This window comes from Castor canadensis, chromosome 16, assembly GCF_047511655.1.
Source record: "Castor canadensis chromosome 16, mCasCan1.hap1v2, whole genome shotgun sequence".
Lineage (NCBI taxonomy): Eukaryota > Metazoa > Chordata > Mammalia > Rodentia > Castoridae > Castor > Castor canadensis.
Window position 1 is genome coordinate 39,265,150 of NC_133401.1, and position 23,920 is coordinate 39,289,069.

A 23,920-nucleotide genomic window follows, 5' to 3' on the forward strand; every position below is an offset into this window, starting at 1 on the left:
ATCTCTTCTCCTCTTACTCTCCCCACCACTTCCAAGGGTTTTTTCCTCCCCCTGAGAGAAGAGAGAACAACCAATCTACGTGTACCAGAAAATCATCCCTAAGCCTGAATAATCAATTCCTTTTCTTTCATGGTGGCCCTAGAGGTATGGAAAATAAAACAACATATTCTGAAAGATGTAGAGGGTCCAGTTTGACTGAACATCCCTGCAGGGACACATCTCCATGGAAGCACATTGTACACCCCTCCTGGTGCTCATGACAAAATCTTTCTACCAGGAGGACCTCAGTTTCCTCTTTTGTTATCTCAGATTGTCAGAACAGTTAGATGTGGCCTCGTGTAAAGCAGCACAAGGCCATAAAAGGAGTAATTACCATTTTCAAGTGCTTCCTAAATGCTTAGTGCTGTCCTAAGTCATACACACACACACACACAATTTTTTTTCTTTCATTCTCTCAATAACTAATAGAATCCAATAAGGACGTTGCTACTTTAGTCCACATTTTAAAGAGACTCAGACACAGAAGTAATGTAACTTCTAATAGCAAAGGGTTGGTGAAGCATCCTGGATGTAGAACCCAGGAAGTGTTCTTCAGAACCTTCCTCTTCACCAGGAGTGAGGAGAGATGTAGCCTCTGATTTCACAGACTTGGTCTCTAGGTCTAACTCATTAACCCACAGTGTGACTTGGTTTTCCTCCTGTGGGTCTCTGTTATCCAAGTGGAAATCATATTCCTAGGTTTCTGTGCTGATATTTAGACTTTATGATCTTTATAAGACAAACACATTTTTTCCTTTGATGTCAGAACAGATGTGTTAAAAGTGAGTTCAGTTTCCCTAAATGCCTAGGATAGTATGACAGTGTGGTATTTACCAGCATGTACTCTGGGTACTTTTTTTCTTTTTCTTTACAAGGCTTCAACTCCCTGCTCTACCTGTCACTAGCCTCTCTTATCTAGGGACTTGGGGGAACTTGGGGAGACTTGGGGCAAGTTTCTTAAACTGCCTCAGCATCCTTTTGTGTGAGATGGGGCAGATAATATTGGGACTCACCTCACGAGGCTGATAGAGGAGATGACATGACCCCTAATACAGTTCTTATCCTTCGATTGGGTTCCAGGCAGATAGTGAGTGTTTGAAGTGCACAGTTATAGGGGCTGAAGTCAAACAGTATGGCTCTGCCACACATGGCGGATGGCACCATGGTGGGAATGTGTGTGAGAGGGAGAGATCACACGATGAGACAGGAAGCCAGAGTGATTCAGGAGCTATTCTTACTCTTTCTTATTACAATTTTCTGTCTTGGGAACTAACTGGGATCCCAGAAGAGCTAAATTCATCCCTCCTGAAGGCAGTGCCCCCATAATCTCGTCATCTTTTCTTAGGCCTCATCTTTTACAAGTTCCACCACCTATCAACACCAACACTGAAGACACAGTCTCCAGCACATAAGCCCTTGGAGACACACTCAAACTGTACTTAAACCACAGAAATGGGTATGTTGGAAGTACTTGCTCTGGGCTAGGGATGGGGCCATGCAGGGGATTCTTATCTGTTATTTGGTTCATCTTCCCAGTAGCCTTATGAGGTGGGCTCTAATCCTCTATTTCACCAATGAGGAAATCAAGGCTCAGGTAAATGAAGCAAACTGCTTATGAGTAAAGAGTAGAATAACTGGAGTTGAAAGCCCAGTATACTTGACACCCCTGTTTTTCCTTCTGCATCTTGACTCATTCAATACTGACAAGCCCCACACCCTGGGAGAGTGCCTATTCCCTCCTCCATGACTGGAGTTCCTTCTTGAGCTTCCTCCAGGCAGCTCCAGGGCCCCAGGGTGCTTTCCCAGAGAGAACATCACTGCCTCCAGGGCTGGAGAAATTGGTGTCTGCCTCAGGAGAGGAGATGACATGGTCCCGTGGCTAGTCAACAGTCTCTTCTCTCTTTACTCTGCTCAATCCTCTGCACTGCTACTAAAGTAGCCTCCCAGAGCACCTCCCAGGTGCTCTCCTGTAGGAATTCTTTCAGTACCTTACCTCCACATGACGCCATCTGCAAACCCGCACCTTGGTGTTCCACGTTCGTTATCTAACTAGCCTTCATTCCTTCTATCCCTACTTTGCACCCCAAACACAGCATGTTATACCTCCCTAGAGGAGCAGTCCTCAATGGGGGTTATTTCACCTCCCTGGGGGATATCTGACAATATCTGGAGACATTTTTGGTTGTCACAGCTGGGGCATGATTCTCCTGGCATCTAATGGGTAGAGTCCAGGAATGCTACTAAATATCCTACAGTGCACACGATGGCTCTCGTCGCCCCCCAAAAGAATTATCCTGCCCCAAATATCAGCAGTGTGGAGGTTGAGAAACCTTGCCATAGAGTCTTCCATGCTGTTTATATAGGCTGTACCTTCTGCCCCTTGCGTATGTCATCCCTTCTGCACTGAATGCCTTTCTCACCCTTTGAATGTCTGATATGACAGTAATCATCTTCCTAAACTCAGTTAAGACAACAGCTCTCCTGTACTCTTCCCTGACCATCCACAAGTATAACTATAACTGGAAGGTACTCATTCATCCATCCATCCATCCACCCGCCCATCCATCTGTATATCAACCTATCTATCCATCCACCTAGAAAATCTTGTTGGGCACCTTCCATGTGCAAGGCTAGGCATATGCAACTGTGAAAAGGTAGCATGGAGCTTCCAGTCCAAAGAAGAGAGGTTGCAAGCAAGCCATCACACAAATAGCAGTGCACAGCTGCAAACTGTGGAAGGACTATTGAAGAAAGAATAATCTATTTAGCATAAGGAAGGGTAAAATTTCAAATGTCTAATTATGATGGGGGGATGGTCAGGGCAGACTTGTTCTGGTTGAGTCCTGGGGAGGGGAACAAGGACAGAGGAATGAGCATGCAGGCTGGAAGGAACCGGCAGGAGGCCTGGCTAGCTGGAGATGCATAGAGACAAGGAGAGACTCAGGAGATGAGATGAGGAGGGCCCCAGGTCATGCAGGGCCCACTTTATTTGTTGTTTGGAAGGGGTTTAAAGCAGGAGAGTAACAGGATCAGAGTCTTATTTTATGACTAACACTGGTTACTGTGGAGACAAGGGAGAGGCTCTGCCTCAAGCTTGGTCTACAGGAGCTTCTTCTGCTTCAATCACTCTTCCAGGAAGCACCAGAGCAGTTACCTCCAAAACAGGGGCGTCTTGGTTCCTACAGCAGGAGCTCCCCATGAGTGATGGAAGGAATGAAAGGAGAGGAGGCCTGAGCTTACCTGTGCTCACGAAGAAGATGTTGGTGGTCAGGACTGGCACCGTGGGAATGGGAGGGAGTGGAATCACTGAATCTTGGGGCCAAGTTGACTTTAGGAGAATATTCCTTCTCTCCTCCATTTTTCCACTCAGCCCCAGAGCCCCAGCTCTGCATCATCTCAGTAGCCTGAGTCCTGGCACACGGTGCATAGTGGGAAATGCTGGCCCCATTTAGCTTAAAAGTGGGCTCCATTTCTCACTTGACAGCTGGGAAAATAGACTCAGACCTAAGCAGTTGAGTGGATTTCTCCAGATCATAGGAGCCTGGGAAGCTTGAGCCATTAATCGGCTGACATGCGTTTGGTTTATCTAAGTAACACGACAACCCAAGTGTCCTTAAAAGCCCTTTGTGAGGCTTCTACTGTTATCCATGTCTTACAGATGCAGCATCAGGCTCAGAGAGGTGACCTGCAGTCCTACAACACACCAAGAGAAAACAGTGCAGCCCAGATCTGCACGCAGGTGTGCTGAGAGATGCCAAGTAATGGATGGCAGGTCTGCAGAAAGGAAACCACAGATGGGTACAACCTCACCATGGCAAAACCCCAGGTGGATCATGCATTCAGAAAGCCAGCTGCCAGACTCTGGGCAAATGCTTTGTTCCTTTTTTGCTGATTACTAAGTCTTCATAAGCCTTGGAGTAGGTTAGCTCACCTGCTTTAGGAGGAGAGCAATGGAGACATTTAGAGACTGGTTATTGATATATGACAATCTTCAAAGTTTGTGTGATAGGTCACAAACACTTTGTAGTTCTAGACACTGGGTTAAATCCTCAGCTGAGTTATTTGCTTGCTATGTGGCTTTAGGCAAATTTCTTAACCTCTCTGGGTTGTGTTGTTTGCAACTGTAAAATGAGTATAATATCTACCTAATGGATTACTGTCAGGTAAAAAACATGAAAGTTGTCTATTGGGCCTAGCACAGGGCATGGCACAGTGAATGCTCATTGATATAGCTGCCTTTCTATAGCTAGACCCCTGGAATATACCACCCAGAGTGATGTGTTTGGAAGGCTAGGAAGACAAACATGTTGAGAATGAGGGGAAAGCAGGATGAGGGTCTGGAGCCCAGGTGTCTGGCTTTCCACAGTGGAGACTGAGAAGGATGTTGGGCAGAAGGGTGACACTCCTGCCGCTGACTTCGTTTTCTCCCTGAGACACAGGATCAGAGAAGTTTCAAGTTGCAGCAGAAGTGTCTGTCTGCAGGGTCCCCTTGTTCTCATCAGACAGGTTATGAATCACTCTAAGTTGGGGCAAAGGCTCTGTTTTCAGGCAGTTCCTGAAAATAGATATAAAGTCACCAGTAAGCATATAAAAATTCCCTATAATTTAAAAGCATAGTTTTAAATAAAATACAATATTTTATTACAGAATTGGCAAAAATATTAGCAATGCCTGGTGTTGATAATGCTGGAATGAACCTGTTCCCAATACTTTCTTCTTGGTTACATAACTTGATGCAGGGGTTTTCAGGGAATATTTTGACATTGTTTATAAATTTTAAACTGCATGTACCATTTGACTGGCATGCTTTGTAGGGTAGGAAGTTATCCTGTGGGCATATTTTTTCAAGTATTCAAAGCCCTATAAATATTACAGAAAAATTGGGAAGAACTTGAACTGTTGGATGAGAAGGGAGTGATTAAGTAACTCTGATACATGTATGGGACAATACTAAGCAGTGGTTGTGAGATTGAGTCAGAGTGGCTTGGGCTCAGGTGCAAAGAGGCCAGAGCACATTGCTCAGTTGAAATGACTTCAAAGAGGGTAGTATGGCAGGATCTCATCTGTGGAAATACACAACAAGTGTGTCTATCTTATTGTTTTTTAAAAATGTTTTATTTTTGATTGACACATGACAACTGTGTGTATTTATTGGGGTACAATGTAATATTTTGACACATGCGTACATTGTGTAATGTAATAGACCCGACAGAATATTATTTGGCCATTAAAAAGGATTAAAATATTGTCCTGCTTGACAACTTGGATGGAGCTGGAGGGCAATGTGTATATACTATGAACTTGTGATTCATAAATCACAAGTTCATGGAAGGACATGCAAGAAACTTAAATGTTAGGAGAACAAGGATGGGGATTGGTGGGGTCTGTTTGAAGATTTTTATAATTTTAACCACCCCCTTTTTCACCATAAGCATGTACCAAATTTTTTATTTATAAAAATCTCCCCCATTTCATGGATGGTAAAACAGTGTAGGAAAGCTGATGGAACTCGCTCACTTTCACACGTGGAGAATCCACCATGGCGTTAGCCAGTGTCCCTGTCTTTACAGGGAGGCATAAATTTAAATACAAATTCCACCACCTACTGGCTGGGGGGCCCTGGGTGACTTTATCAGCTACTCTGAGCTTGTTTTCTCGTGACAGTAGTATCTTTCCCTAAGGATTGCTGTAAGGGAGCCAAGTGTTTACCACACTTCCACATTGCCTTAATGCAAGGCTCTAATTGTCACTGTTGTTCTTACTAATGCTATTATAATAACCAATGCAGTATCAGAATCAAGTCCCTACTTCTGGAGAGCACAGGGGCTAGCTCCAGACAGCCAGGGATGATGAGCTAGGAGCCTCTGGAACCCAGGGCCCCTATGGAGAGCCCCTTACCTTGCTTCACAGATTTGGAGAGTCATAGACTTTTGGGGCTAGATGGTCTGTTAGAGGCCATATTGGTCAACCTCCCACTTTGTCTCTGAGAGAGCACAAGCCCAACAAGGACAAGAGACTTGATTCCACGGTAAGAGTCCAGACTGGGATTTGGTAGGTTCATGTACAGACCTGCTCTACTCAGTCTTAGGATGTGACCTGTACCAAGTCCCTTCCCTTCTCTGGGCTCCAGACTCCCCACTTGTGAGTCGAAGGGATTGTACAGCACTGCCAACTAAAGTCCTTTGAGCATTGACATTCTACAGCTTCAGGGCACAGCGAAAGACTCAAACCCAAAGAGAGAGTGTGAGGTGAGAATGGACGGAGGCAAGTGGGGGAAGTTCCCAACTGAGGACTCAGGCTCTTTAGAAAAGAGATTTATTTATCAATTGATTCATCAATTCATTAACTAATCCATTCATTGATTCACTCATTGATTCAACTGTATTTATGGAGCCCTTATTATATCCTAGGTCCTATAGGAGCAGAGTACAAGGTGCTACTTGGATCTGAGCTTAGGTTCAAGTCATGGCTGTGCCTCTTGGTGGCCATAGGAGTGTCTGAAGTCATTTATTCTCTGGGATTCAGCTTCTTTTGTAAGTGGGGGTGGTTGCCCATACCTCAGACAGTAAAAGAGAAGACTTGCTGAGAGACAGAATGTGACAGTTTTGACTCAGCACCAGGCACATCGTGGGCACCTTATAAAATTCATGACCACAGTGAAGGGCTCACTCTGCTTATTGGATCAACCATGTGCCAGTCATTGGGTCAAGAGCAACGTGGGAAGGTGAACTTGGCTCATCTGAAAAATAAGAATAATAGTGATTTTAAAAGACAGAATTAAGGACCAGAGAAAATGTCCTCAAGAAAATGATGAGAATTAAAGGGATCCTTACCAGTGGGCAGCCAGCAAGACTCTGGCACGTACAGAGCTGGGGCTTAGCAGTCAGCCATTCACTGTGGCTCTGACCTCTTGCTGTGCTGCAGGGCTGAGCTGAGGGTACAGTGCAGAGCTGTTTTTGCCCTGTGCAAGTCCAGCTCACAAAAAGACAATATCTCTCCCTGTCAGCACTTCTGAACTTTTATTTATTGTTCCTGCCAATCCTAGGGCCTCTCCATGTGGGAACCTCTTCATTATTGATAATCCCAGGAAGTAGTATTTAAAATTTTTATGATCTGTACTTTGCACCATCTGAACCACCATGTATTATGTGGCATTGCCAGTGAAGGGGGAATTATAGCCAGATGAAGGGTCCTTTTGGGATGAATAATTTATCCCATTTTCACAATGCCAATTACGTTAAATTATGTTCTTCATATTAACAGCCAACAGGACAATGGGGGACCAAGGTGTAAATATGAAAAGAAAACAAAGGGGTTATTTTGACCACATCCATGGTATATGAAGTCCCGGGGTTTCATTTTTCCAAATGTATGTACAGCCTTGCTTTTAATAATAAGGCTAGGGAGAATTTTTCCTTCTTCTCTCCCTACCTTTGTTTTCTTCTCTGATTTCTGTTATATATTAAGGAGACGAGGGCTCTGTTTTGCTCCATATTTTTTTAGCTGCAGGGAAAAGAAGAATGTCCAGAATAGAGCCTTTCTTTGCAAATTCATTTTCTCTTCTCTTTCTGTCTTTGCTTATGCAGGCTGATTCCTCCAAGGTGCAATTAATAACGATTGGCTAGCATTTCTTATGCCTTCCCTTTCATAGTACTAAAAAAAGTAATGGTTACCGTATCTTACATATAAAGAAGGGAATGTTTCTGGCTCCACTCCATAGGAATAAAGCACCACATTTCATGCAACTCCTAATAGGAGTTTGGTTCCAGTACCTTTAAGGGCTGTGTTTTCCTTGTTCTCTACCTCTCCCCCAAGCTGGTGTAGCTTCACCATAGCTAAGGCCTCTCCTCTGACTGGAACACACATCTGGAAAGCCAATCTTTTGATTATCATCCTTCCTTAGGTCCTCATCACTCTCAGTTTAAATTCCAAGTTACTTAGCAAGGCATTCAGAGTCTCTGTCTTCCCCTCCAGCTTCATCACTGTCACCTTTTCCCCTCCCTGCCTTGTTCTCTGGCCACTTAAAGCTTCTTCTTCATGGTTCCCCCAGTGTCAGCCTTCTGAGTATCTTTTGAATGTTTTTTTTTGTATATGTCACTTCTTTGGTCTACAATGATTTTTTTCCTTTGGGGTAGTAGAGGCAAGAACAGAAACAAGGTATTTGGCTAGAGCCAAAGTCATGGAGAAGTGAGCGTGCTCTTGGTAGAGGCAGTGCAACCAGACAAATGAGTTGATTCAAGAGAAATTTCCGAGGACACTGAAACTAGAATGGATGGAATGTTGGAAGGGATTTGCAGCTACAGGGAAAGGAGGGATTATAAGTGACTCCTGTATTTGATTTGTTGTAAACAATGGTGTGAATGGTGCTACTGTTTTCTGAGCTTGGGTTCCATAGAATGAAAACATTGAGGGAAAGTTAGCTGGGAGAGTGGGTCAGGGTCAATTTAGGTGTGTGAATCCAATTACTAATGTCCAGTATTGTGAACCGACTGTTGTGTGAGGTTCTGAATGGAGATACCCATCCAAAAATTATGAGAATAAAAGATGGACTTGTCAGTGATGGGAAGGAGTCAGAATACTCACAAGGTACTTATAGAAGGAGAGAAAAGTGGCCATGACCTAGCTCTGAAAAATCCTGACATTGAGAGATTAGGTGGAAGGAGGATCCTGAAGAGGAAACTGAGAAGGGCTGACCAGTGTGGGAAGAACAGAACCAAGAGAAAGTTTACTACAGACCTAACAGAGGAGAATGTTTCAAGGAGGAGAGGAAGACCAAGCCTGTCAAATACAAATGTCCTCTGACTTACAGTAGGGTTATATCCAGATAACCTATTGTAAATTGAAAATATCCTAAGTCAGAAATGCATGTGATCAACCTAACCTACCAAACATCCCAGCTTAGCTATACAGCACACCAGAAGTAGTGGTTGTTTCCCATTGTAATCATGGGACTGACTGGGAGTTGTGCTGGCAAACACTGTCCAGCACAAACAGAGAGCATTATTCCACATATTGCTAGACTGGGAAAAGATCAAAGTTTAAAATTACAAGTACAGTTTCTACTGAATGTGTGCATCACTTTCACACCAGAAAAATCTTAAGTCAAATCGTCATGAGTTGGGGACTATCTGTATCTTTGAAAGGTCAAAGATAATGAGGGCAAGTGCTGTCCATTTGTTTCAGGCAAATGTGAAACAGAGATAGCTTTCTAAAGAGCTCCCCCTTCCCTAGGGGTGATGGTGAAACATCAGGCAGTAGCTCGTGTTGTTTTTGGAGAAAATGTGGCTTAGCTAAAAAGAGAGGAGCAGATGATAAGAACTCACACGGTGTCTGGTACCTACCTGTCCCTGGGTCTACTCTTGAGTTTTGTGGTTTGAGGACTGAGATGCTAAAGCTAAAAGGATTGTTTTGATTAGAAAGTTACTCAGGGCAAGAGCAAAATTTCATAGAAGCTCAGAGCAAAACAGGGCATGGATGTGAAGAAAGGACTTTGGCCCCAACTCTGCCTAAATTTAACACTTCCTAACCTCATTACTGTAAATGGTGAATGAAATATATTTAAAATAAATATCATATACTTATAAATTATATAAATAAATTACACGATTATATATATTTGAAACTGATACAAATGAAATTATGCAGTGTATAAAAAAACTTTTTTGTGCCTGATGACCTTTATTTAATGTAATGTCTGTGAGAATCATCCATGTATGTACAGGATTGCTGTGTGGCCCTTCCATTTCATGGATAAACCCCAATGTAACCATTCTTCTGTTAATGGATGTTTGAGTTGTTCCCATTTTGGGTTATTGCAAGTAAGGTTGCTCTGAATCTTCTGGTATGTATCTTTTGGTGGATCCATTATATTTTTTGAGGTGACTTTTTGCTGACACCTAGGAAATCTATTGATTGTGATATGCTTATTTAGTGTTTGGCTGTTTTACTGAATTCTAATAGCTTATCAGTTCATTTGCTTGGTTTTGGGGGAATACGTTTATATCAGAGAGAAAGCTTTTAGTCTCAAGTAGCAGAAAAACCAGGCTAAATTGCATTAAAGTTTAAAGAGTATGTATTTGCCCCATAACTACGGAGCTCAGCATGGGTTTAGCTTCAGAAAAGGTGTGATCCACAGGGAAGGATGTCATCAGGGCCCGTCTCCGTGCTCTGGGTTTCTGTTGGCTCTGCCCTCCTTTGTGTGCTGCCTTTGATCTCCTCCCAGTTCCCCTCATAGTAGCAATGATAACTACAGCAGGTCCAGAACTCAAGTCTTCACACCATCCAGAGGAAAAGCTCGTTCCCAGCTACATCCCTGAAGATCAAGGAGACTTTTTAACTTAAGTTCCTAGTCAATCAATACTGCTCTCATTGGTTCAAATTGGGTGACATGACAATTCCTGAGCTAATCAAATGGTATTATTGATTGGATAGTATTTACTGATTGGCGTAACCTAATTAAGGACCATCTTTGTCAATGAAGGAAGGGTGGATCCCACCACACCATATGGCTGCCACATAGTGGGACAGGGGAGAGTTCCTAAAAGGAACATCAAGGAGCTTTTGATTGAAAAAGGAAAAAAATGCTAGAAAGAAAACCTTCAAAATGTTTATTGTTATGACAACTAGAGTGATATTACCTAATTACTCACTAGCTCATCCCAACATTAATATTTTTTAGTTCTATCTGTTGTTTCAACCTGTTGGTCAGCATACAGGGTCTTTCCAATTTATACAAAATGATGAAATGGTTTTAAGCATTTTAAGAGGTTCTGGGGAGGATGTTTATAAAGACACAGAAGCAGCAGAACGGATAATAAGCAATGACTTAATATTTGATGTGTGATGTGAAGCTGCTTGAGACCTGATTGATGGTCACAGATCTAGACAGGAAAGAAAGGAGTCAAGAGATGGTGGAGATGGGCTTGGTGATACAGGAAGGTGCACTGGTTTTATTGCTGTGTAACAAAATTCTGGGTTTTTTGTCTAAGCCTACACAAATTTATTGCCTCCCAGCTTTTATAGGTCAGAAGTCTTAGGGTAAGTTAGCCGGGACCTCAGGGTCTCACAAGTCTGAAATCAAGGTGATTGGACTGCATCCTTGTCTGGCACTTGGGATCTCTTCCAAGCTCAGTCAAGTTGTTGGCAGAATTCAGTTTCTTGTGGTTATAGGACTGAAGTCCCTGTTTTCTTGTTGGTTGGGGGGTTGCACTCAGATACCAACATGTTCCTGTCATAGCATGTCAGTTTAATTCTTCAGGGTCAGTGGAGAATCTCTTTCCAGTCTTCTAGAGTTTTATATAGCATCATGTGAGGGACTCTGTTCTACAGTTTGCTTCAGTTTTCCTATTCTTTGACTGAGGAGGTAGGATGAAAATTAAGGTAACATTCTCCCCTCCTTCCACCTTTCCCATAAGTGATTGTCTGAGGTTATCTCCTCTGCTTCTCTATTTAAAGATGCCAAAAACTCTCTTTCTGTTGGTGAGAGGAGACTGCCAAGAGAGCAGAGCCCACCAGGATTTCCACACGGAAATGACTTCTATAGGCAAGGGAAAGGAAGGAGTTCCCAGGCCTTAGCCAGCATGGTTATGAGCTACAGAGTAGATGCCCAGTCCATGGCAGTGCCCCCTTCCTTCCTTCTAGAGCTAGACTCATGGCATGTCTCATAAACTTTAAAGAATTCCTGGCTGGTGGAGTAGCTAAAGTAGTAGAGCACCTGCCTAAGCAAGTGTGAGGCCTTGAGTTCAAACTCCATACCACCAAAAAAATAATAATTCTTACTTCACTCAATACTTTAGACTGTTGTCTCCAGGAAAAGTTGGTGGGAGTTTTCATTGGAAATTCTTGTGAATTTAGGTTATAATCAAAATTAGGAATGACCATGGTTACAAGATTGTTTCTTTTTAGCTGTGTGACTTTGAACAAGTGGCTAAGAGACTCTGAGCTTTGATTTCTTTGTTCGGAGAGTGGAAACAGTAATAGTGTGTAGGTAAGGTGCATGAGGTACTTCCTCTAGTTCTAGCAACATAATAAATGGATTTACAGTATGAATACTTCTCATCTCACTGAAGTTTTTAGGGACTTTTTTAAATAGGGATTTTGATTGTGGTTAGTCCATATTTTCGGGTGAGACCCTGAGACACAGTGAATTTTTGTGTTCTTCATGGCATGGTGACACCTGGCCATAGCTGTTGATTGTCTGTCAGGTTTCTTCTTCTTCTACTCTGCCTGCACGGTGGGGTGGAGTTCCATAAACATTTTATCAGGCTGACAGCATATCTTGGTAGGAGATTTTCTACCTCTGCAAAAATACTCAGACTTTGGAAACATAAAATGACACAGTAGTCTGAATAGGCTCTCTAAAAGGCTGTTTTTCTTCACACAAGTCCCCAAATAAAATTAGAATTAAAATACATGCAAAGGTTTAGCTACAGCTTGTTCCTCATAAATTGTCCATATGACCCAAATGGTGAGACTACACAGATGTTCAGCCATTAAATATCAATTGTAGTACGTACATACCCTGAAATCTGACATCAAAAGGAAAAGGGAGGGACTTAATGTGCAGCTCAGTGTAGAGCACTTGCCTAGCATGCATGAGGCTCTGGGTTCAATTCCTAGTACTGGAAAAAATGGCAAAAATGAAATCTTACATTTGTCTATGTTGGGAAACTGTAAGAAAGTATGGTGCTGCGCAGTACAAACAGGTTGTAAACTAGATCGTGATGTATGACTCCATTTCATAAAAGCATGTGTAGAATATACACATAGACAGGCATATAAAAACATCAGGAAAGGTACAATCAAAATTGTCACCTGTGTTTGTCTTTCCTGGGTTGGGAGAGTGTAGTGGGTAATTTGAATTTTTCTCTCTTCTTGTGTGTGTTTGCGAGGGGATATTCTTTATTTCTAGGTACTAGAGAGAGAGAAAATAAAAAGAGTGTATACTAATGTTGCTCAAATGTTTCAGGTGATCGTGAAAACAAGGACAGAGTATCAGCCGGAACAGAAGAACAAAGGGAAGTTCCGGGTGCCGAAGATTGCAGAGTTCACGGTCAGTTTCTTGATGGGGTCATGCAAAGAGTAATGGTAAGGCTGGCTCAGCTCACCCAGCACATGCCGGCTGGGGAAGCTGCTACTGCTGTGGAGTGAGCAACCATGCAGGCTATTTTGGGAGGAGGTTTTGAAGCTACAGAGTGCCATCAAATGTCAAGAGCTCACCTCACACCCTTTGTGCTCCAGAATGTTCTGATAAATCTGATAACTGATAAATGCCTCTTTTATTCTTTTTGTTTCTCTTGTCCCCTCCTTCCTACCTTTCCATCACAGTCTTTAGGAAATATGATGGAGATGCATGGACAAACTTAAATTTTAGACATTGGATATGACTAATGAATACAAAAAACGACAACAAGAAAGAAAAGCTGAATTTTTTGGTTATGCAAACCTGACAGCTGGTTTTCTATATCTTGGTGGACAGGTCATTAGAAAGACTTACAAATATGTAATATTGGCTGTGACAAGTGGCATGACAGAACTGTGTAGCATGAAAGAAGGAACCTTAGGGAAGTGCTTTGGAGAGGTCATATAGGACTTGAGAGTCGGGAGAGGGGAGCAAACATTAAGTAGCCACAAAGAAACTGGTTGCTAAGGACAGCACAGCTTGTGCAAATGCCCCGAGGCTGGAGGGATATTAGCCCTAGTAGGAACAAGGACAGTGAAGCTGTGCTCTAAGAGAGGGGTGGGGAGCAAACAGAGCCCAGGCAAGAAAAGTGAGCAGAATGCAGCCTGTTCCAGGCCTTGTAGGCTGTATGCAGGAATTTTAGGTTTTGTTCTGAAAGTAATAGGAAGCCTCTGAAAGACTTCAAGAGGAGGAAAGATGTGACTGAATTGCTTTCTTTTAATGGCTAATTGGGTGTACTGTAGTTGTCCAAGGAAAACATAATAGTGGTTCAGACAAGGATGGTGAGTAGACAGAGAGATACAGGTAGACCTACAGGGGTTTTAGGAGTCAAAATCAGACATGGAGGCAGTAGAGCAAGTGGTTCTGTGGATGGAAATAGAAGCGGGCTGGCTGGGTTGGAGCCTCATTTCTACTTTCTAGCTGTGTGACCATAAGCAAGTCACTAAACCTCATTTAACACATGGAGATAATAATAGGGTTGCTGTGAAGGTGCAGAACACATGAACCACTAGGATCTATACAGAACAAGTGGCACAATTAAGAGTAGCTTTCTTGTGCTAACTGTGACCAGGATTTTGAAAGCGAGAACAGCCTTTGGTTGTTTCTCTGGAGACTGGAGTGGGTGTGTGGATTAACATATTGGTCTGTCTTTGCCCATGACTCTCTTTCTCTGTGCTAAATCCATAGTAGAGTAACTGGGAGTGGAAGATGAAAATGTGGCACTCCCACAAGCGTGCCTTGCAGTGTGGGACTTTGGATGCTAGCTCCCTGTTAGAGGGCAGCGACCATTCTCTTACTGTACTTCAGCATCTGTCACACAGTGTGACCCAGTGAAGTGCATCCTTGCCCTGCCTCACTCAGGTACCTGCAGGAACAAAGCTGTACTCGAAGGAACGAACACACAGGTTTGAAGGAAGGATTGGGGCATCTTGGTGCATAAAGTGTGGACGTCAGGTCACAGGGCAAAGTTGACCTTCCCTGGTAAAAGAGGTCATAAGAAATAAGTCAGATTCATATATAAAACTATTTACTTTAGTGCTATTTATAAAATCAAAGTATTGAGCAGTGATAGGCTTTCAACAACTTTCTCTTGGTTCAATAAATAAAAACATATCTCTATGATAGATTTTTTTCCCAGAGTACTTTACTCTGAATTATAGGCTGGCTTGTAAGATAATTTCACCTTTTTACTTTTTTATGCTTTCCAAATTTTATACAGTGAGCACGTATTATTGCAATAATCAAAAAAAGGGAATTGTTTTTAAAAGTTTCTTCTTTTTACCACAGAGAGTGTTAAGTGTTTTTAAAGGAATCATTCTGTACCCAATGGTCATTTAAAATGATGGCGATGAACACATGGAATAATTTGGGCAAAGACATAGGAGAGAATGTAGAGTAAGAAAAACGGGTTAAAATTGTGTGCTTTCTAGAAAGGATTGGAACTCTGAAGAAAACTCAAATACAAAGGAAAGACAATATAAAAAGAAACGTATGAAGACGCTACCTGTGGCTGTTTTCAAGGGTGGTGTGGGATCGTATTTTGTTCTTCTCTTCCACCACTTTAGTGACATGGCCATTTGATCCTATTTAAACACGAGACACGGGTACATAGCAGTCCCTCTCATCTGTGGCTTTGCTTTCTGCACCTTCAGTCACCCACTGTGTTAGTCACATTTCCATTATATAACAAAGTACTGGAGAAAACCAACTTACAGGAGGAAAGATTTATTTTGTCATATGGTTTCAGAAGTTGCACCCCATGGTCACGAGGCTCCATTGTTTCTGGATTTGTGATGAGGCCGAGCATCATGGTGGGGGGGCTTGTGGGAAATCAAAGCTGCTCACCTCATGGTGGCCAGGAAACAGGGAGAAAGAGAGAGAGAGAGAGAGAACATGAAGGGTGTGCTGCCAGTGACCTACCTAAACCCCATCCCCTAGAGTTTCCGCCACCTCCCATTGACCTATCGAGCCATTCATCTATCATGAGGTCAGAGCCGTGATGATCCACTCACCTCCCAAAAGGCTTACCTTTGGACATGGCTGCACTGGGGACCAAGTCTTCAACACATGAATTTTGGGTGACATTTAGGATCCAAATCATGACACCCATAGTCAACCATGGTCCAAAAACATTAAATGGAAAATTATAGAAATAAACGATTTGTAAGTTTTAAATTGCACACCATTCTGAATAGCTCTATAAAATCTTGTGCTTTCCCACTCTATTTAGCCCAGGACATGGGCCATCTTTCTGTCGGTACTTACCTGCTCAGTAGTCACTCAGTGACTATCTCGGTCATCAGATTGACTGCTATGGTAATGCAGTGCTCATGTTTGTGGATCCGTTTTTTACTTCAGAATGGTCCCAAAGCATAAGAGCAGTGATGCTGGCAAGTCAACATGTCAAAGGAAAGCTGAAGAGTGCTTCCTTTAGGTGAAAAGTTCAAAGTTTTTGATTTAGTAAGGAAAAACACAACTGTATGCTGAGGTTGCTAAGATCAATGATTTATTATTGTTGTTAGTCTATTACTGTGCTTAATTTATAAACTAAAATTTACATTTGTTTAGGAAGAAACAGTCTACAGAGGGGTCAGTACTATCTGAGGTTTCATGTGTCCACTGGGAGTCCATGTCCAGTCATAAAGGGGACTCCTGGAATGTTCTGTTCTCAGAGGGGAGCCATGGCTCAGAGAGGCGACATAAGCTACCCAGCCAGCTACTCAGTGGCAGCACTGCTGTTCAAAGTCCAGCCTGCCTGGCTTTTCCATTCAGCCTTGCTGCTTGCAGTAAGTAACTACCAGTTATGTCTAAAATGAGTCAGCTAGGAGAAAGGGAGCTATGTGGTCAAGGTCCAGGGCCTGTGGAAGCCCCCCATGCAGTCCGGCCCAATTAGTCCTGGAGGGCCAGGAACAAAGGGGTCTGTGGTTCCACGGAGCCCTTTGTCAGCAATGACTATCAGGAGTGGGTGGAGGAGGGCCCTGCCTCTTAGAACAAAAAACAGGGACAGAAACACATTTTCCTTTGCTTATGTAACGCTGAGAGCATTAATTAGCCTGGTTTTTGCGCTTTCTTCAACAGAGCTCCCTCTGGGCTCTGTGGAGGATGCATCTGCAGGCTGCAGGTTGGATGCCAAGGAGAGGGAGGAAGCTGCTGTGGTAATTACGAGTCTGAGGGTCTGAGCTGAGTCAGCTCATTGGGGCTCAGGGATCCAGGTGGGGCTGTTGCAGAGGTAGAATTTGCAGAACTTGTTTCTGGTTGGAGAAAGGGGGTTGGGAGGCTCCTTGGTGTCCAACTGGACCCAGAGGATACCTTCCACTGAGAGAGAAGGCTGGGAGAAGGCTTCACTGAGTGTGAAGTGCCTGGAAGCCTTGGGTTGGGGACGGGGTCTTGCCACCCTTGGATGTTACTAACAGGTCTGGAACTGAGGCTGGAGATTTCAGCTGGAGAATGAGGGTCGGAAGTCAGGGAATTTACAGTTAGCCTTAGAGAGCCAGTGCTGAAAGAAACTTCTGGGTATCACCCAAGGCTGAGGTAATTTTAAGGAAGACAATATGCCTCCTTCTGTCGTTGTAGGTGCCATTGTCATGGAGGTGGCCAGCTTGTGCTTTGAAATTTCAAAGTTGGCCTGGAGAGCAGTTCATAGCAATTGTAGAGTGAGAGAGAAAGGGAGAAGAGAGCATGATGGGGAGAGGTGAGTTGAGAAAGATTGAGGTCCACTGAAAGAATTGCCTGGCATTTTTGTCACTTCTAAAACTAAGGAGGCTCTTGCAGTGACTGTAAAAGGTCAGAGACTTGTAATATCTTCCAGCAGTCTGCAAATGGGAGAGTGCAAAGATGATCCCTCCCCTTCCTCTGATTTTGTTCTGGAGGATGATGGTGCTCTGGATGGTGCTGGTGTATGGCAAGTTCTGGTGCTAAAGAGGCTCTGGTACCATGGAAAGTGCTGGTGCATTGGGACAAACTGGTGCTCTGGAATGTATGGATCCTATGGAGCCTGTTGGCACTAGATGGCTAGTGCTGTGTAGTTGCTTGTGCTGTGGAAGGTGCTGGTGGTATGGAGATGCTAGTAATGTTGAAGGTGCTTCTGTACTATGCAAGATGGTGATGCTTTGGAAGGTACTGCTGTTGTGGGAGGCATTGGTGTTATGGCAGTGCTGGTGGTATGGACTGTACAAGTGCCATGGAGGTATTGGTGCTATGGAAGGTGCTGGTGGTATGGAGGGTATTGGAACTTGGAAAGGTACTTCTGTGTCTGTACAGGTTTCAGACCTGCTAATTCCAGGTCTGGTCCATTAGTGGGAGCTGAGTGTTGCATTTGGAAGTCATTGTGCCAAGGGGATCAATTGGGCTTTGAGGCTGGGCTTACCCAAGAATCCCAATCCATGACCTTGTGCCTTTTAGCTTCATGATCTTGGGAAATCCCTTCATGCCTCTGACCTCCTGACTACTCATTGGTAAAACCAAGGCACAATCTTGAGATGACAAATAGCTTAAGTTCCTGGTGTACCTACAGGCTTAATAAATGATCATTTATTTGTTTCCTAGTCATACGCTTTCATTTATCCTTGGTTCTTTGTTTCATGTTTAATTAACTGGATTTTGTCTGTTACTTGGGTTCTGATTCTCTCTTTCCTGACTTTTGGCATGGAAATATGACTGGAAAATCCTGAAGGAATTGTTCAAGGTTGTAGCCAGGCCAATGCCAGGACTCGTGGGTGGCCTGTGGTTCTTTCTTTGCCTGCTGGTAAAGGCTATTTTTGTAGAGTACTTTTTCCACAAACAGTTATAACATGAATAATCATAATGTGTTAAAAATGCTTTACACCCACTTTTCAGCCTAAGAACCTCCTGGGGATGTAAGAACACCTCCTGTGGGACCATTCCTTGGTCCTCTTGGCCTGATCCAGGATCTCCTCACTCTGGGCTCTGAATGGTCATGTGGGGGTCTGCATTTCTGCTCTACTATACCTGCCAACCCCTACTTGCCTCTGATGTAGGGAAATGTCTGGCCCCATCTCTCCCTATTTCCAACAGAGGGCCTGGCATGGAATGGGAGTTTTTAGGGGTGTTGTAACACCAGTCTAGTCTTTGGGATGGTCTCAGTATTTCTTCCTGACCACAGGTCCTGATTCAGAACTCAGAAAATCTGGCTTCTTTGACTATGATCTGGGCAGATTGGACCTTCAAATTGGAAGGTGTCCCGCACCTGGGGAAAGGTTATGGGGAAGCCTGTAGACAAGGCCCAGGGTACAGTCTAGTGGGAGGAAGCCAGAATGGGTGGAAAGCAAAATAGTGACCAAACTCACCAATCCTCTTAGGCAAATGCCCACAGTAAAACATAAGAGAGGTGGGAGAACTCTGGAAGTGAGAGAACCATTATCTGTAGGCTCTTACTAAAATCAAACAACCACAACAAACAAGCAAAATGACAGAAAACCTCTCCAGTTGTGATTTCAGACCTAACATCTTAGCATATATTAGTTTTTTGCCTTTTCATCCATTTCCTGAACTGTTTGACTCTTTGGGCTCCTACCCTACTCCTGACCTGTGTTTGGCACTTTCCCACTGAATGATCCCAGCAAACCAGGCTGGAGGGACCTGAGTCCCATGGGCAGAGGAGGAAAACGGCTTTAGAGAAGCAGGGTGATTTATCCAAAGTCCATGCCCAGCAGGCTGAGGAGCTGGGCTTTCCTCCCAGGCCCTAAGCACGGGGCTACCTGCTGCCTCCAGGGAGTAAGGGCCCAGGGGAGGGAAACTGCAGCTGAGTGGAAGGGGAGTCCCAGCTGCATGGGACTGGCTCCCTAGGGCATGCTACTGAGCTGCTTTACCTGCCAGCTGGTCCTTCATTTTCTCCTACAACAGAAGGCCAAGGTCTGGGGATCTTGGTGGTCCATCTCACATCTCACACCTGCTCAGGTTCCAGCAGAACAGGAGACATGGAAAACAAACCAGCCCCCAGTGCCTGTCATGGTGTTTAACAGTCAGAGAGTCCAGGCCTCCTGAAGGTCTCCGTTCTCATTCCCTCATTGGAGTTCAGCTGCATCTCCTTTGTCCAGGCTCCTCCTGGGTCCCTCTGCCTCCTTTCTCAGCCTCCTCCATCCTACTCTCCTCACTCCTCCAGAGGAGGGTCCTGCCTCAGCTCCATGCTGAGAACCTTGCTGTAGTGTGGTTTCTGCTGCTCCCGGCCTCCTCCCATGGGTTCCCTGTACTCCCTGCAGAACTCACCCATCCCCATGACTCTGTGACTTTCTTGTCTCCCTGCCTTTCTCCATGTTGTTTCTGTCCCTTCCACCTTGAATGCCTTTGCTGCCTTCAGCATGTGACTACCTCTCCACTCAACCTCAACCCCAACTCAGCTGGTCTTTGGCCTGTATAGTCTTCTGCATGCCCACATAACTCCTCCTCTGGATTCTTGCACTAATTACACAGTGCTGGCATCATTGTTACCCTCTGGGCTTCCCACAGACTAGACCATGAGCTCCTTGAAGCAGGAATGGCGCCCACGTCATCCTTGTGCCCCAAGAGCCTAGCCAGCATCTCACCAGGCTAGGTACCAGAAGATACCTTTAATAAATGAGTAAGAGGTGAGTGGCAAACAAAAAAAAAAATCCCTGTGGTCAAGAAATTCCACATGGATAACATGAACAGCTTTGGGCTGCCTCATTTTCAGTATCTTTATTTAAAGTCGGAGCCTTATCTTTCCGTCTTAAGTTTCTTACTGATGACACAGTCTCATAAATGTCTTCCTCCTGACCTCCCATTCCCAAGGAGGCAAGATCTCATTTACGGCTTTGCCACTTGCTTCCACTGATTTTTCATCAAAACCCCAGGGATGGGCTTCCATTGGTGGGATGCTAATATTTGTGACAGCAGCAACTGGAGATAAGAGATTTTACTTTATTATCTGTTGTCTTGGTTTTTATTGCTGTCCTTTTTTTACTTTAAGGAACATTTTTAAGCAAGTTATTAAAAGCACTGGCTGCTAAGCTCAGAGCAGAGTCATTTTCTGGCATGGAAAGAATTTGCACGTGGGTACTTGGTGGAAAAAGGCTGCGATCATATTTTGTGTTTATTATTTTACTTCTGCTAGAGTATTACTGAAGATCAGAGCAAAGATTCTGGCTTCTGGTTCTGGCTGGGTGCTTTCTTTGGGCCTGATGAGTGTGCTATTAAAACCATCTTCAAGAATATGTATTGTTACTAATTAATTGTTGAAAAGAAAATATGGTTTATTTTTTAGCAAAATATTTCTGAGAGAGGATACACATAGGGTACTGTACTAGAAAGAACAGGCTAGGGTGCAGGGATAGCTGAAGCTGGGAGAATCAAGGACCCCTAAACCAACTGCCTACGGCATGTTTGTTGCTGGCTTCACATTCTGATCGATTCAAACAAACCCCAGTAAAGACATGCTGTAACAAAGTCCCTTTGTTGATAACTCTAGCATAGAAGGCGACTTTCAGTCTTGTGACTATTCTTGTTTCCTTTGGGACTTGTGCGGGGGAGCTGGAGCCAGAGGACGCCCACTCTTGAGAACTGCTTGTTCAGAGCTTGCAAATCAGTTGTTAAACTGTTGAAAGCTTCAAACTATAGTGGGAGTATTTACACCAGAGAAATCAGCAGCCACTACATATCTCCTCCTTCCCCTGCCCAAGCTAAGAGCTGGTTTACCAGGACACATAGTGTGGAAGGCAATCTACAAAAGGGGAAGATATGAGGGGGGCTTCAAGACCATGGGTTATTGTGATTAAAGCAAGGCATTTCACTCTTTGAACCCCAGTCTATAAAGTAGAATAATGATGTCTACATCATAGACCTGTTGTAAGACCTAAGTGGGCTCATGTAAGTGAACATTCATGTTCCATAGTGGCGCCATACTTGTGATCTTTCTCTTGTCATTATGTGAACCTTCATTCTGGAGAGTGGGTCATCTGATTGGATGAAATTTGGCCACCATGTTGGATCTCTGGGGGAAGCCAGATATATCCCTGGCTTCTCTATCTCAAGTGGTACTTCCCTGTCTCTTTTACCCCTGTTTGATTACCCTTGCCACTGTGCCAGCCTGGGACTCTATTCCTAGCCCACCCTTCCACCTATAACGGCAAAATCAGAGTAGGTCATCGGATTCATCTTTTGCATGAGAGATCTTTGATGGCTCCTTACTTCCTATAGGCAACTGGATGAAATCCTCAGCATAGCAGGGAGGCTTTCCCAAATGTGCTCCTCAGTGCTATTTCCTGTCCCTGTGTCACCAACTTCCTGCATTCGGTGCCTAGGATTCTCATAGTTCTGCAAAGCTGCCTTTTCACAGCTTCAGCTCTTGGTACATGAGGTTTCCTCTACCTCTGTGGCCATCCCATGTTTTTTTCTCTGTGACCCAGCTCAGATCTCATTTCCCCCGGGAACTTGTCCTGGATTCTCCAAGTCATAGTTTCACCTGGGGGCCCTACAGCTCCCAGCATATCCTCTGCTTCCACACCTCTCATTGCACCTTGGATTTCCCAGTGTTCTCCTGCCACCTGGCTGGATTGTTAGGTCATCCTGAAGGTGGGGCCTCATGAAGCTTTCTCAGATCCTAGACTGGGAGTATTAAAAAGAAGATGGTCATGGAAAGTAAAACAAAACTTTAAAAATTATTATTTATAATTAACTAATAATAACAACTTCCATTTCATTGACCTCTCATGATATGCCCAATAGTTTGCTAGCTATTTCTCACTTTATCTTACTATAATTCCTGAAGGAGGAGTTATTTTGATGTACAGATGAGAAAACTGAGGATCAGAATGGTTAATTAAGGTGCTTTGCGTCACACAGCCATAAAGGGCAGGGTGAGGATTTTCTGACTCAGAGGGGTGTGTCTGAGTGTGTTCACGTGTATGTGCACACAAAAATGCACACTTGTCAGTCATCTTCCAAGTTAGGAAGTGCTACACTTGGCACTGGCCTAAATTCGACTAAGCTGACAAGTCGTTGCTAGGCTACTAGAGCTTTACTGAGTGTTCCTGTCATTAGCCAAACACCAGGTTGATTTTGTTCTTTTCTTCTTTTTTCTCTTGCAATAAAACCATTTGGCCAAATCCAGAAATGCATTGGTCCAAAAGCAAAAAAGACAAGAAACATTTACCAAGGGAGAGATGTCATTTCCCTCAATGCTTGTCACATGACTCAATTCATGATCTGAGTCACAAGGCAGGAGGGTTTACCTCCTGACTCTCTTGGTCCCTGGGCCTCCACTACTGCAACAAGTGATTATATTAAATGTGATTGTTTTGTTTTTGAATGTATGATGTTTAAGCCTTTGGAACTGTTAGAGGAAGACAGACCCTCACAAAGTAACTGTATGTGCAGTTTGTCATGTCACTACTGTGTTCTATAATTATAAGAAAACGAGTTGTCATAGCAACTACCACACAGGCCTGTCTTCCTCCTGAGGATGCTGGCAAGCGACACAGCTCTGTGATCTGAGTGACTGGGATGCAATTTGGTTCTTTTAGGGGATTCAACACTCACTTGTGTGATTGTCATTAACTCGTTCTACTTCTCTATAATCTGAACTCAATTTTGCTTTGCAATGTGACAGACCTAGGTCCAAACATTGGTTCTAAAACTCACTGGCTGTGTGACCTTGAGCAAGTTACCTCACCTCCAGGAGCCTCAGTTTCCTTTTTATGTGGTTCTGGGGGTGTATGTCAAATTCAGGTCCTCGAGTGTGCTCTACCCCTGCATACAGTAGCCTCTGATACGTATCAGACCTCTGCTGCTTAACCTCTTTCACTCTGAAAAAATGACAAATGAATGTTGAAAGTAGAAAGGACAGGTGCTTTCACAATCATATTTTAAGAATCATTAATTTTGGTAGCATTTGTGGCTACAAAACCAGATTACTATTATACAGAAATTCTAGACTGAGTCTTATATGAGATGAGACAGGGAGAGGGAGAGCCAAGAGGTTAGGGAAGAATGAGAGGGAGGAGATAGGAGTGAATAGGAGAGGGAGGGAGAAGGAGAGAATAAAAATAATATTTAGCTAGATGAAACTGAAAAATTTAAATTTATGATTTTTATTGCATTTCTTTGAGGCTAAGAAATAAATCTCTGATCTCTAAGAAAGTCTCTAAACTGCACAGGGAAAAATGGTTTCTGGTTTCAGCCCGTGGACCTCAGTTTTCCCATCTGTAAAACTGGTAGTTGGGTGAG

The 23,920-nt window shown here is 43.7% G+C and overlaps 1 protein-coding gene across 1 annotated transcript in view; it reads left to right on the plus strand.

The window, feature by feature from the left end:
• Positions 1-23,920, plus strand: part of Nsg2 (neuronal vesicle trafficking associated 2) — a 55,837-nt gene that overhangs the window by 2,937 nt on the left and 28,980 nt on the right. The window contains exon 3 of the mRNA XM_020183635.2: positions 13,007-13,090. Within this exon, the coding sequence (XP_020039224.1) occupies positions 13,007-13,090 (84 nt within the window). The remainder of the gene's footprint in view (positions 1-13,006; positions 13,091-23,920) is intronic.